We start from the raw sequence: 14,861 nt of genomic DNA, 5'->3' as shown, positions 1-14,861 counted from the left end.
TATCAAGATGTACTGCATTGACACAAAACCCATACAGCCCACTTCTAGTTTACATTTTCCTCATGAAAAGGGGTGGGCACATGCTTGTGACACAGGTTTTCTCTGAAGAAAACCGTTATTGAAGTTGCCCTTAACCCACTTGCGACACAAAATTCTGTGAAAGTATGAGCTCCTTTGACAATGTTATTTCATAAAAACATACTAGTGTACAAATTCTGTTCATAATCTGATAGACAAAAGAATTCTAAAATAATTTTGAGATAATCATCTATGAAGGCAAACTGTTATAACTTCCCATCCAAGCCAGAAGTCTGCTATTAGTTATTTTGGACCCTATCATCACGGCATGCAATTAATGTCAAGAATTCACTCCATTGCTTTATATATTTATCATCACCCAGGCACCTCTTTCTTATCACCACTACTTGAAACAAAAGCAAAGGTTGCTCTGGTTAAGAAAGACGATTTCAGAAGTAGTCACCACCGCTCCAACTCTCCCTCCCTCTAATCCTGTACACAACGCACACTGCTGAAGAATTTATAATTTCAACTGGTCCTAAAGGCCAGATGGGGAAGGCATCTGTGATCACTAGCTCAACTTGCAAGCACTACTCCCCAGACTGGAAGGAAATAGACAGACTAAATCACATGGCAGTTAGAAACAACAACCCCGAAATGATGTGGTAGAATTATCATAAATATTTGGAAGATTTTACACAAATTCTCTGATCAAACCTGCATGGTGCTTGAAATAAACATAATAATGTGCTGTTTGGCAGCCATGGTGAACCTGTGACCATCTAGATGCTGTTAGATGACAACTCCAATCCCCCTGACCACTGAATCAAACCATAAACTTATTATTATTGATGGTAGGTTTAAGATGATCCTACTGCCAGAAGCAGAAGTCAAAAGATCAGAGTGCTGCAGCCAGATTTCTCAAGCTAAAAAAAATCAAAAAAATCCTTCAGCTCTTACCAGAAAGAGAGATAATCTGCAGTTAAACTTAAACAGTATGGGATGGTGGGGTGGGAGCTCTCACCTGACCTCCAGTTGCCCAGGTTTCTGTGGCATACTGGGATGGAAGGGAGCAAGATGGCAGTGTGAAGCAAATGCATTATGGGAGTGCTGGATTAGCTCTTCTGCTTTGCTGATCCCGCCCTATGTACTGATATGCAGCAGTGATGCAGGTGACTAAAGTTCAGGCCAGCACCCCACTGACCTGTCTTGATAATGGCTTTAGAAATGGCCAGTCTCTTTGGCTATGAGCTATGTTCCAATCAATCAATCAATCAATCAATCAATCAATCAATGCTGTTTGGACTATTGGCAATATGTTAAAAAATCAAGGAGACATTTTGTACGCCACCCCACTTTTATTTCTCTCTCTGTTTTCATTATTTTATTGTTTTTGTAGTTTGCTGTTTTAATTATGTTTTATAATATGTATTTAAGGCATTTTAAATTTGCAAGCTGTCCTGTGACTGCTTGGTTAAAGCCAGTAGAGAGATTCCAAAATAGTAAAAATAAAATAAATACAGCATTATTTGTACGAACACCAAACCAAATATTTCACTATATTTATAAAAGTGCTAAGAAAGCCTCTTAAACCTTTAAAAAATATTGCTTGAGATCTAAAGGTTCAAGAACAAAGGGCTAAAGTCCACATATGGTGCTGCTACTGTATGACACAGAATTAAATTATGCTAACTAATTCTGATAAGCACCTCCAAGCATCTCACACCCACAGAAAAACCCTTAGTAATTATTATTTTTTTTGGGGGGGGGAGTTAACATAGCATAGATAAAGAAAAAGCAAAATATTCTAAGGTATGTTCTTGCTTATGATAACTCATTCAAAGTCAACATTAGCGCTGGTTACTACATGTCTTTTAAATCCCAATAAATAGTTCACAATAACTGTAGACTATTCAGAACTGCAGAGTATAGATCTTAACCAAGGAATCTAATCCTGGGTGCTTAGGTCTAATTCTTTTTAAAAACATATGGGAGAGATAGCTTTGATCTGCTTGTACACAGCAAGAATGCTACCTCTGCAAAGCAAGGAGTGTGTGAGTCAAAGTTTGATTACGAAATGTATTTTATCTTTCTTGTAGTATATATTGCTTGATAATTTGCTGGTGAACGGCTACTTCCATAGGGGTCCATATTTAAAAGTTGCACATTTGCAGTTTAATTTCTGTGCATTTACACTAGACAAATTGACTCCTGATGTTATCCTGCCTTGGGTTTAATGAAGTAAATTTGGTCATGACATAATCCCAGTTTTGGCTACAGATAATACTTGTCGCTGTAAGACTTTATTTCACACAGGGTGCAAAATCAGCTTGTTCAGTCACCACAGTGATTCCCCTTTTGAAAGTTACCTCCAGATGCTCTAAAATATAGGGAGGGTTCGTCATGCCAAGTCTTAGCATTGCTCCTTCAGGGATTACTTCAACCAGCTTCCATAGGAGAGTAGGGAGGTCTGTGCCAATGTCTCTTCCATAAGCCCCTGTGTCTTCACTGGTCAGCCATATCTCGCATACCCCTTCTGTCAATAAGAGAAAGAGCAAGATAATTAACAAATCTGCTTTTGAGCTTGTTATTTTAACATACAGCTGCTCACTCTTTTTAATGCACTATTTCATAAACTAAACTATTATGCCGCCAGTCTGGTTATTCAATTGCAAAGAAAGAGAGGTATATCCCTTGGGTAGTAGTGGATTACTGAGTTCATTTTATGAGCATCAGAGTGCTACAACAATGCTGTAAATTATTGCTTTGGAGTGATTAACATTCACAGCCAGTGACTAATGTGAGACGCCTTTTTAATGCAACTCAGACAGGAGTAAGATTGCACTTCCATCACTAAGACTTTCTGGCTTATTAATCCATGAGCAAGTACTATATAGTGCTGGTCAAACTGCTAACAGTTAGCTGACTTACTGCCTAGTTAACAGCCTGTAAAAGGCAAAGTAGCTAAGTCTCAAACAGGCCAAACTGCTGACTATACTGATCATCCCTTATAGGGAAGCAACTGTTACAAGGTATTTACAAGGCTATATTAAACTTGACTATTTAAAAACAACAACAACCAGTCAGTGTGATATGGAGAAATATTCACCTCAAGAAAATGCTTCTTCAAGCAGCTCATGTATGACTGAGGTTGCAGGAAATCATATTATTTTACTTGTAGCTTAAAAGAATATGATTCTTGAACATAAGTTAATTACATCTTCCCTTACAAGAAATGACTGTTAGACTGCAAGCTTATTTTAGTTATAAAACTCTGTAAACCACCACGTAGAATGAGCGGTGGAAAAAAGGCCCCCATTGAGGTCACCATGTTATTTAAGAAGAAATCCTAAATATGGGAAGCCAGAATAATTTACACCATCTTAAATTAAACCGGCATAAAGTATGCCATATCCGAACTCTGTCCAGGAGCAAGTCTACTGTTGGCTGAGCCATCCTAAGCCTGGCAGATGGAAGACAAGCCTTTAAAATAGAATTTGACTTCACCCTTTTTGCCACAATGCATTCTGCCATGTTGCTAGGTTACATGACGGAGCTGATTGGAGTTAGGATCCAGCGTTAAGTCCTGCCCCACTATGCTAATTTTTCAGGGCTTATGCCAGTGTCAGTTCTGCCAGTCTCAACTGAGCGGGATGACTGAGTTACACCAGTGTCTCTCTGGCTGAGCTAGAGCTGGGGGCTTATACCAGCATAGCCCAGCTGAGCTGGGAAAATGCTGGCACTTGTTCCTGGCTTCATAAACTATAGGAAAGATAGGAAAGACTGTCCAAACTCTGGCATGATGTCAGTCCATATGCTTTCCCTCTTTCCATTTTAATCAATGGAAAATCTCACTTTCCATTTTAATCAATAATGTTGTCACATAAACTATATGAGAGGAAGCACATACATCAAAACCAGTTAAACAAACAATACGAAAATATTTCATAAAGCAAATCACATAAACAGGACATTAACTACTATTTTCCAGTTGCAAGTGTTCATCAAAACAATGTGCAGGCTTTAAAAATGAAGAGTAATCTTCATTATAAATTTCCCAGTCAAATGGTTCCACATTTTTGACCTGTGAAGAGGGTTTCTGGAATGCTGCCTTGCTGGTGCCAGATGAGTGTAAAGAAATAGTCACCATGAATAGGAATGAAAACAATATTCACATGGAAAAGAACAGCTTTCTCTGAAATCTGCATAGGTGGGGATCATTAGCCCCCTGGTGGGCTGAAAATTAAATCGTATAAAGAGGAAGCAGCTGCAACAGTAAATTAGCAACAACAGGAATAACTGTCTTTACCGCTCTACCATCAGGGCGTTAAATAACAGGGAAAGTCTATTATTCATCCAAGCACAAATACAAACTTCTAAAGAATCTCCGCTTTACCCAGCCTGTTTTTATATCAAAAACATTAGTTCAATTCAGACATCACAGCAAACAATGTAAAGGAAGTTCAACTATGATTTAGTGCAGAAGTGGCCAAGCTGTGGCCCTCTGGATGTCCTAGGCTTCCATTTCGCATCACCCTGGATCACTGGCTATGCTAGCTAGGGCTGATGGGAGTTGGAAGACTACAGGTACTGCACACCTGGCATAGTACAATATGGAAACAGGCCAGCAATGGTTTGATGTGGGTTGTGTACACCCTGGTGTGTGCTAACTATTTTTCGTTGTGATATAAAAATCAACAAACCAAATCATAACATTATATAACTGTATCAACAGCAAAACGTTACAATTTGAAAGTAATCAGTAATAAAGGAACATACCACAGTATTTGGGGGAAATCTATAGTCTGTTGGCTTGTCTATGTATGCAAGAAAATTGTGACACACTAAAAAAACCTACTTCTTCCTAGGTTTAACTTCTGCCTTCCTTATCTACTGACTCAGTATGAGTGTAATCACTATTTCACAGGCACCATTTTCCTGGGTTATTATTCCTTAAGGATTTTTCAGGGGATTTCCAACATCATGCCACACAGATCTCATCAGGTATCAACAGACTCAACAGAAAGTCTGTAGATGTAGGCTGGTCTCTCCTTTCAAAATTTATCACCAATAATTTGGAATTGAAACACCAATAATTTGGGGGTCAAAACTGCCTTGGTCCCTAGGAGTCGGCACCTATGGTACTGATTGAAATATTAATCTGTAGATGTTTTCCTATATTTTTACTTAGTCTTCTACATTCACAGTCTCACCTTCCCAGGCTATGGGATACAATGGAATGTCTTCATTTTTAAAAAATACAAGAGCAATTCCTAGTAAAACTAATGCCTTTCCATTTCTCATGGATCATACTAATGTTCAGAAAATACAGATTCTTGATCTGAAGCCATTCTCATTCTTACATTACATTACAACTTGTGATAGAGACACTGGTACTGCACTCTGGGAAAAGTTGGTGATTTCTGAGCACAGAATTTCTATTCCATTTCTTCTGATAAGCTAATAAATACATATCAGTATTAATGTGTCTAAATTGATGCTGATGGAACAAATGTAGAAACCGAAAAAATTCATTGTCAAAGCGCACAGCTAATCTGTGAAGTTGCAATTGTAGTGGCTAAAGAACACCAAAAAGCATTGACCTGTCGCTTGAAACTTTCATATGAGCATTTGAAATGGTAACAGGCTGGATTCTACTGTAGAGTGGTTTGCTGCATGATACTACTTTGGGTGAAACCTAGCTCTGACCTTCACCCTCACCCTCATATTCTTATCAATAATTGCCCAGCCACTTTGCCCTTCCTTTTCCAGCAGAGAATTATTTTGGCAGCCTGCCATGTTCTCCAGAACACAGAACTCTCCCCCACCATACCAAACACGTTTTAAAGAAGACCATCTGCCAAGGATAAGCCTGATTTTGAAGTGTTTGTCAAAAATTGCCTGCAGTCTCAAGGATAATTAATCCAAAATTGCCATTCCTACTCATGCCCATAGAATTCATCAGTGACACAACATTAGCTCTAAGAAGAAGGAAAAGGCAGATATAGACTGGAAAGCTTATGAAATCAAATCCAACTAACAGAAGCTCATTGTTAAGGTTAATCTTACCCCACCTAAATTATTTGGTTTTCAATTAAGTGCATACTCCTAAACTAAAACATAATAATTAAGCAGGTCCTATTTTAGGAATTTAACAAAATTTGGCAAATGTTTCAGATCTAAAGCGTGGAAGCTGCTAATTTTCCAAAAGCAGAAACTTGCTGCATAATTTCTAATAATAAAATAAACACAGCAGGCTCACTTAAAAAAAAAGAAAAGAAGAAGACAAGATGAAGAAGGGCTGGAGGAGCAATTTTATTTTTCTGCTTCATAGTGGTCTATCCCTTCAGCCCAAACAGTGTCTTAAAATAGATTTTTAAAAACAGAAACAAAGTGCAAAATGGGGGCGCAGTGGGGGACAGAAGGACATTTCTGATCACTTCCTTCTGACACACCTGTTATGGTCGCATTTAATTTCGTGCAATCAACATAACATGCATGAATAAAATAATATTGCATTTCCCTTTAAAGCTATGCACATGTAGGAATATTACACCTTTCCAAGATAATTACACTGTTCTCTGTGCAGTTAAGAGGCTGATTTGCATTCCTTTCCTTTGGATTCAACCAGGCACAGCATTTTCCTACTTTAAAAAGGTAAAGGTAAAGGTACCCCTACCCGTACGGGCCAGTTGTGTCCGACTCTAGGGTTGTGCGCCCATCTCACTTAAGAGGCCGGGGGCCAGCGCTGTCCAGAGACACTTCCGGGTCACGTGGCCAGCGTGACGAAGCTGCTCTGGCGAGCCAGCACCAGCGCAGCACACGGAAACGCCGTTTACCTTCCCGCTATAAAGCGGTACCTATTTATCTACTTGCACTTAGGGGTGCTTTCGAACTGCTAGGTGGGCAGGAGCTGGGACCGAAAGACGGGAGCTCACCCCGCCGCGGGGATTCGAACCACCGACCATACGATCGGCAAGTCCTAGGCACTGAGGTTTTACCCACAGCGCCACCTGCGTCCCTTTTTCCTACTTTAGATCATTTTTAAAAATTCATTGTGAAACTTCTTTCTCCCTATCAAACTCTGAAACCTGGCCCATCAAGTAGGATGCTAATTCCTAAGAGATTAGCCTGAATACTGAGCTCACTGTGGACCTACAATCTGAATTACAAAATTATTTTTCTCCTCCCTCTGAAGTGGGGTAGAAAGACTGACTATGTCCCAAATGGGACCCTCTTTGCGTCACGCTTCATTAAAATGTCTATCCATAGAAAATAAACTAAAATCCTAAACTGTAGACCCAGGGAGACCAACGTTTAGCTGGGTTGAGGGTATACCCTCTTTCACTTTGTATTTAGGAGAAATGAATACATAGCTTGGCTCTCTGCACAACTATATTAAACACATTATTAATAAACGGTGGCATATTGGTTTTCTTGGCATCAGTAGAACAGAGGAATAAGACATGATGGATCCAGAGGACAACTACGTATTTGAAGCAAAGCAGATCAGTGCCAAGAGACTGATAGTTGGCCAGATGAGTCAGAGAAGATGGGCAAGCATACAAAGGGAAGAATGGACAGGACTTGAGAATGAGAAGAAGCAGAGATCTGGCCAAAACAAAGGAAGGTGGGACAGGTGTGGACAAAATGGCTTATCATGTTTCAACTTAATAAGCAGAGATAAACAAGCCAATTGCCCATGAATACAGCCCCTACACTGCTTTCAGTAAATGCTTTCATCAAGCCATGAAGTCGCTAATTAACCATAGTTTCTCCTTTTGTCCACAATGGAAAAAAATGATCACCAGGATCAGAAGATGCCAGGATATTAAACCAACTTCAAATGGTGGTTAACATCCTGGCTTTTTCCTGGTTTCCTAGACACTTCCTGGTTTGATTGCTAGTGCCACAAAGCGAGGGGCAAAGGGGCTGCATACAGCAGCTTATTAAGGCAATAATGTTTGAATTAATACAAAATTTTAATCATCATCATCTACCCCTCATGGAGCTAAAATTCTCAGCATCCTTAACAAGTTAAAGCTCCCATAATTCTTGTGGGAAGGGGAAAACATGCATATTAAAAAAAGTCAAAGTTTATTAGATTTGTGAGGTCCATGCCTTTACACAAAATACCATAAAACATTATTAAAAGATAAACAATAAAATTATAAAAATAAGCTAAAATTCATGCCAAGCTGTCCCAGCAAGGAAACTACCCAAAAAAACCTCGCCATTCAGGAAAGAAGATACAGCAACAGGTTAGGAGAGCAATGGGAGGAACCTCACCATTTCCTCCAGGAACCATACCCTAGTTTTCATAGCCTTCACCACAAAGACCGCTACCACGTGAGAAATCCGTGGATCAGCGTCCACCAGTAAAAACTTTACTTGGTCCTCAGGGTTGGCTATTGATTTGGGAATAGTTTGTAACATCGCATCCCTGAAGGCCGAATAGATGGGACAATACAACATGTAATGTGTGAGATCCTCTTTGGTTCTCATATGACAAGGACATATACGCTGCTCTACTGGGATTTTTGCATATCTGCCTGACAAATAGGCCGTAGGAATGGTTTGAAAACGGGCCATGGTGAAAGCTCTCCGAAGGGTGGGGTTGGTGATATTCGCCAAATAATTGGCGCAGGTTTTGACTGATTTCAGTCGGGGAAACCAGTGGGAGGACCCTGGGTTCTGTATTTTTGTGATATCTAACAGAGCGTCTCTCTCCATAATCCATTCCCGAACTTTGTCCGGGCTCCACAGTTTGAGAATATTAAACTCCGGTAGGGTGTATCTAACCAGGATCTCAGATAGGTTTTGACGCCAAGTGGTGTTCTTTTGAAGAGATACAAAGGCTTGTTTGGCCAATAAGGTGTTTGAAGTGTTTGCAAGGTTGATGTAAAATCGTAGGAATCTTAAGTGGGCCCTGGCAGACACAGAGGGTAATCCAACTTCCACCCTCAAGAAAGCTGCTGGTGTTCCTTGAGGAAGGCCTAGAATCCTCTTGAGGTAATAATTTTGCAAAATTTCAAGCCGTTCCAACAGCCTCTGGTTCCACCCCCAGAGTTCTATCCCATATAGCATCTGGGGAATAGCTTTCCCAACAAAAGCTCTTAATGCCGGTATCACCAATTGTCCTCCCCGGGAATGGAAGAAACTAAGCAGGACACCAATTGTTCTTCGTGTTAGGATGGTTACAGCCTTAAAGTGGGCTAGCCAACTAGATGTAGCCTGAAATGTAACACCCAGATATTTAATAAAGGGGCACTGTTCAATCACATGTTCATCTAAAGACCATTTAAAGGTGTGGCGAGCTCTAGTAAACACCACAATTTTTGTTTTGTCATAGTTTATCTTTAGTGAGTTATGAGAGCAGTAGGCTGCGATCCCCTCCAGCATGCTGCGTAAGCCTCTTCGGGTGAGTGCCATTAAAGCCATGTCATCGGCGTATAGCAATATATTCAAAATGTTTGAATTAGGTCAATGTGCTGGATCCAACCTAAGTCACACTTGGGTCTCACAGAAATCTGTCTGAAAAATTATTCATGACCTAATGATTTTTAGGTGCAAATGACTTAAGCTAGATCCAGTTCAATATCTACATGTGAATCACAAGCAAGTCATTTGACTTTTTCAAAAATAAAAATAAAACAAATCCCATCTCCTCAGAGAGAGACTGGAAAACTATCTAAAAAGTAGAAAAGCCTGAATAACGCATGAAAACAACATATTCTGTGACTGAAGAAACTAATTGTAAAAGAAAGGGTATTTTAAATATAGGCAGTGCCCTTTTTAAAAAGTATGCTCTCTCTCTCTTCTTCAGTAGATAGGTCTGTGGGATCATTAAATGATAAATGGAGCATAGCCTGTTTCTTTTCCCTTACAATGCAAACTATTGTATTTGCTTATAAACGAGGTCATTCTACCCCTATAGGGACTTCTGCTTTTGTGGCCTAGCAAAGTATAAACTAAGAGCCTTGTCTCACAGTTTGCAGTGATGGACCTTCAGTAGAGTGGAGGGGGATCTATAATGGCTCACTTGATCACTGCAAACAGTATGATAGCAACACTTTACTAACAAAAACAGACCCTAAAGGAAACCCAGACAAGACATAGAAGTCTTCATTGTTGTTTTAAGTAGTACCATCTATAATATGCATGCGCTTAAAAAAGTGGAGCAAGGGTGAGAGAGACTCATTTATGTCATATATCACGATGATAGATTGGAGTCTCGGGCCACTCTAAGGCTGCAGCAAAAGTTGAATAATGGATCAGAAAATACAACATTTCAAATGGACTAGACATGAAGAGGAGAGGGCTTGATTTTCCTTTCCCCATTCACACATACATGTACAAAGATTTAGTATTATTACACTAAAACAAACAAGTATCAGTAAAAGCAGCACATTAGCGACAGGATAACATATAAACTTCAAGGCAAATTCAAAGGGAAAAATTCTTCCTAGGCATGCCCAAGCCGTTCGATGTGCCTAAAATAGTACTTTGCCAATGCCTGTCTAGCTCTCTTTTGTTCCCTAACATAATTCTTTGTATTGCTCCACTTCAGGAAGACAAGGTCTAAATACTTTGGATTTAGAATATTCCCTATGGCATTCTCCCTGCCTCACTCAATGACTCTACAAGATGGCTAACTGCTTTCACTACAATAGAGAAACCAAGCTTAAATTTTCAGGGGGCGGGCATATTAAGACATTCACCTCTTGCAGGTCCAAGATAAAATGTCTGCCCTCTCCTTCTTGAGAAGGAAGAGCTGCTTGACAAAGAATGCCTCATCCCCAGGTGGGGTCAGTACTATCAAACTAGATAGGAGTACAGTGGTACCTCGGGTTAAGAACTTAATTGGTTCTGGAGGTCCGTTCTTAACCTGAAACAGTTCTTAACCTGAGGTACCACTTTAGCTAATGGGGCCTCTTGTTGCTGCCGCACCACTGGCGTGCGATTTTTGTTCTCATCCTGAGGTAAAATTCTTAACCCAAGGTACTATTTCTGGGTTAGCAGAGTCTGTAACCTGAAGCATCTGTAACCTGAAGCGCCTGTAACTCGAGGTACCACTGTACATCAAAAGCTTGTTTCCTGCTCATATTTTCCTGTACAGATATTCTTGCAGGTGAATTCAGGCTTACTGTTTCAGAAACGCTGGCTTATGTTATCCACATTCAGGGCTCCCCCCCTCCCATGGAACTCACCAGAAGTCAGTTCCAGCGCCTCTCAGGTGGGCGCCATTGCCATTTTATTAGTAAGACAGCCTTCCCCAGCTTAATGCCTTCCAAATATTTTGAACTCCAGTTCTGTCAGTCCCAGCTGACTGAGACTGATGCAAGTTGTAGTCCAAAAGCATCAGGAGGGCACCGGGTATGGTAGACTGATTTAAGGCAGGTCTTTTAAACCTGAAAGAGGGACCATAAAATGGTTTTTAAAAAGCCTAAAAATTCAAATAAAATCATGACATATCTCGCACTGATTGGTGTAGAATGTTTGACTATGTACCATTAAAAAGCAACATTAACATAGCTGCAAACCATTACATGTGTAAGACTAGAATGCATTTGATGGCTTGAGAGGCATATGTAGCATAACAGAATAACCATTTAGTATTGATGGGCAAGATACCAAAACATACTCAAATGTACAGTATTGTTGTAGCTAAAACATCAGACACATATTTATCAGAATTACAGGCAATCTTAACAGTTTTATGCACACAGCAGGATATAGGGATGATTAAACTATTTAGTACTAAATAAGAGCTACAAGCAGTTTAAAAAACTTGTTTTCATGGAAACAGATGAAATGGGGTTTCACATTTATGTAATACCAAATTATCATTAAACACTATTCATGTAAATATAGACTTATTCATGCTTAAAAAAAATATTTTTTAAAAAACTGCTCCGATTGGGAATAGATACATCCATGGCTGATACATATTTCCTTGTGAATAAGTCCTACTTATTGCCATGACATTTATTCCTAGAGAGTTGAGGACTGTAGTCAATGCTGTCAACTAGCATTTGAATAGATGGATATTAGCCTTAAAAACCAACATTCAATCACAACGTAAGTCAAACAACTGTCAGAGTATTAGTTTATGATAGAGAAAACGATTTGTTACTACCAAAGTCTTTTAAACACCTTGCTTTAATTTGCATATTAAAAATATACAGTGGTACCTCAGGTTAAGTACTTAATTCGTTCTGGAGATCCGTTCTTAACCTGAAACTGTTCTTAACCTGAAGCACCACTTTAGCTAATGGGGCCTCCTGCTGCTGCTGTGCCGCTGGAGCACGATTTCTGTTCTCATCCTGAAGCAAAGTTCTTAACCCGAGGTAATATGAGTTAGCGGAGTCTGTAACCTGAAGCGTATGTAACCTGAGGTACCACTGTAGGTGGAATTAACACAAAAAAACACATTCAGGGATGGGGACATTAATGGAGAGAACTGACACTGTGAGGGAGCTTACACTTTTCCAGAGCCTTTGGATTCTTCTGTGTTAATACACAGTAAGCCAGTAAGCTGATATTCAGTCTTGGATATATATGAAGAACAGAAGGTTCAAAAGAGCTTGGGGCATTGAGAGTATTGGTGGGTGGGGTTAAGCATCCAACTCCTATATTAGCAATGATGGCCCCTCCATATCTGACTCATAATGTATAGTTCTATTCTGAGTTTTACAACTTTTAAAAAAATGCTGCTCAAATCTTTGACATGAATGAAGAGCTCGTAGGATGGTTTCACAGTCAATGAATTCAGACTATTTCAAGTTACATTTTAAGTGTGATCTACTATACAACTCCCTTCTAGCCTTTTATTAAAAGTAGAAAAAAGAAAAATGAGGTATGTTAAACTTATTCTTTATCTCTTGAAATGTCTGTGTCAAGAAAGGTTCTACTTGAGAGTTATTGAAGGTATTAATTACTCTTGTGGGAATTAGAAAAAAATAGCTTAAAAGGTCTTGAATTGTCTGAAGTTCGACCCCATCCTGTTTAAAACAAGACATAATTAAACACACTCAAAAAGGGAAATAATAGCAAAATGGAAAATGCAGTTTTTGTCTTTGATCATCAAACTGTGTCCCTGGACACAACATGCTTATTACATAGAGAAGGGAACCAGAAGGAAGAAGAAATGAAGCATGTAAAGAAAAATAAATCATAAAACTGGAAAAAGGATTGAAAAACATAAATTAAGGCAGAAGAATTTTCTTCAAGCCCTATTTATCTTCCAACAAAACCAGCTTGTCAACATTCTTCTTAAATTGTGGTGACCAGAACTGGACACAGTACTCTAGATGTGGTCTGACCAAGGCAGAGTAGAGCAGGACTATAAATTCCCTTGATTTGGACACTATACTTCTGTTCATGCAGTTTAGAAGCATTAGTTTTTCTGCTGTTACATCACACTGTTGACTCATGTTAAGCTAGAGATCTAGTAAAACCCCAGATTCTTTCCACATGTACTACTTGCAAGCCAGGTGTCCCCCATCTTTTATTTGTGCATATGATTGTTCCTACCTAAATGTATAACCTTATATTTGCCCCTGTTGAAATTCATTTTGTTAGTTTGGGCCCAGTCCTCTGTTAAGGTTATCCTGAATCCTGATTCTGTCTTCAGAAGCATTCCCCCCCGCCCCTTCCAGTTAGGTGTCATCTGAAAATTTGATGAGCATCCCCTCAATTCCTTCATCCAAGTCATTTATAAAGACATTGAACAATAACAGGCCCAGAACCCACCGAACCCTGTGGCAGCCACCTTGCCACTTTTTTCCAGCCTTACAAGGAACCATTAATGAGCATTCTTTGCATTTGGTCAGTCAACCAGATACAAATCCACCTAACAGTTACCTCATCCAGTCTACATTTTACCAGCATCTCTGCAAGAATATCATGCAGGACTTTGTCAAAAGCCTTGCTGACGTAAAGATACACTATGTCCACAGCATTCCCCTGATCCACCAAGCTATCAAAAAAAGAAATGAGATTCATCTGGCACGACTTGTTTCTGAGAAACCCACCTGAGTCTTAGTAATCACAGCATCCTTTTCTAAGTGCTTACAGGCTGACTGTTTAAATCTGTTCTAGGACCCTTCCTGGTGTTGACGTCAAACTCACCGGGCAGTACTACTTACCTGGGTCTTCTTTCCCTCCCCCTTTAAATATAGGGATACTATTTGCCCGCCTCTAGTCTGCAAGGACCTCACCTGTTCTCCAAAAATTCTCAAAGGTTATAAAGGGTCTAAGATTACATTCACAAACTGCTTTAGTACCCTTGGGTGCAGCTCATGAGGCCTGGAGATTTGAATTCATTTAAAGTAGACAGTATCATCTCTTTTCCTACCTTGGGCTGCAGTTCCCTCCTTGCATAGTTTAGTCTTTTATCACCAGATTGGCCACTGCTTTCAAACACTGAACCAGAGTTTATGAAACTAGCTTGTTGAAGCTAACTATGGCCAGCAGCTTAGGGTGTGCAAACCTGAGGTTTGCTGCAGCTTATTCTCATGGTGATATACCATAGTTTAGAGCAGGGATAGCCAACGAAATACCCTCCAAATGATATGGACTGCAATTCACACTATCCCTGAATATTGACCATGCTGCCTGGGGCTTATGGGAGTTGTAGTGCAAAATGTCTGCAGGGCACCATGTTGGCTACCATTGGTTTAGTGTTTCATCTGAACACAGCTAGTAAACTTCAGAAGCAAAGGAAAAACTTGTGGAATTAAATCTTCATAGGAGTCTTGCGCTACTGAATATTTTAATCATTATGAAATGGCTTATATTCTAAAGACAATTTAGAACATATTCCTTAAAAAATTTAAACC

General features: G+C 39.6%; 1 protein-coding gene across 4 annotated transcripts in view; it reads right to left on the bottom strand.

Annotated features, from left to right (window-relative positions):
- Window positions 1-14,861, bottom strand: part of CDKAL1 (CDKAL1 threonylcarbamoyladenosine tRNA methylthiotransferase) — a 232,390-nt gene that overhangs the window by 76,050 nt on the left and 141,479 nt on the right. For all 4 annotated transcript variants that reach the window (XR_014550602.1, XR_014550603.1, XR_014550604.1 and 1 more), the window contains one exon: window positions 2,388-2,554. Coding sequence is in view for 1 of the 4 variants with exons in the window: in XM_083623907.1 (XP_083480033.1) it covers window positions 2,388-2,554 (167 nt within the window). In the remaining 3 variants the exon portion in view is untranslated. The remainder of the gene's footprint in view (window positions 1-2,387; window positions 2,555-14,861) is intronic.

Source organism: Podarcis filfolensis (genome assembly GCF_964270895.1).
Source record: "Podarcis filfolensis genome assembly, chromosome: 7".
Classification (NCBI taxonomy): domain Eukaryota; kingdom Metazoa; phylum Chordata; class Lepidosauria; order Squamata; family Lacertidae; genus Podarcis; species Podarcis filfolensis.
The sequence above is the reverse complement of the archived record's forward strand: the minus strand, read 5'-3'. Positions and strand labels throughout refer to the sequence as shown.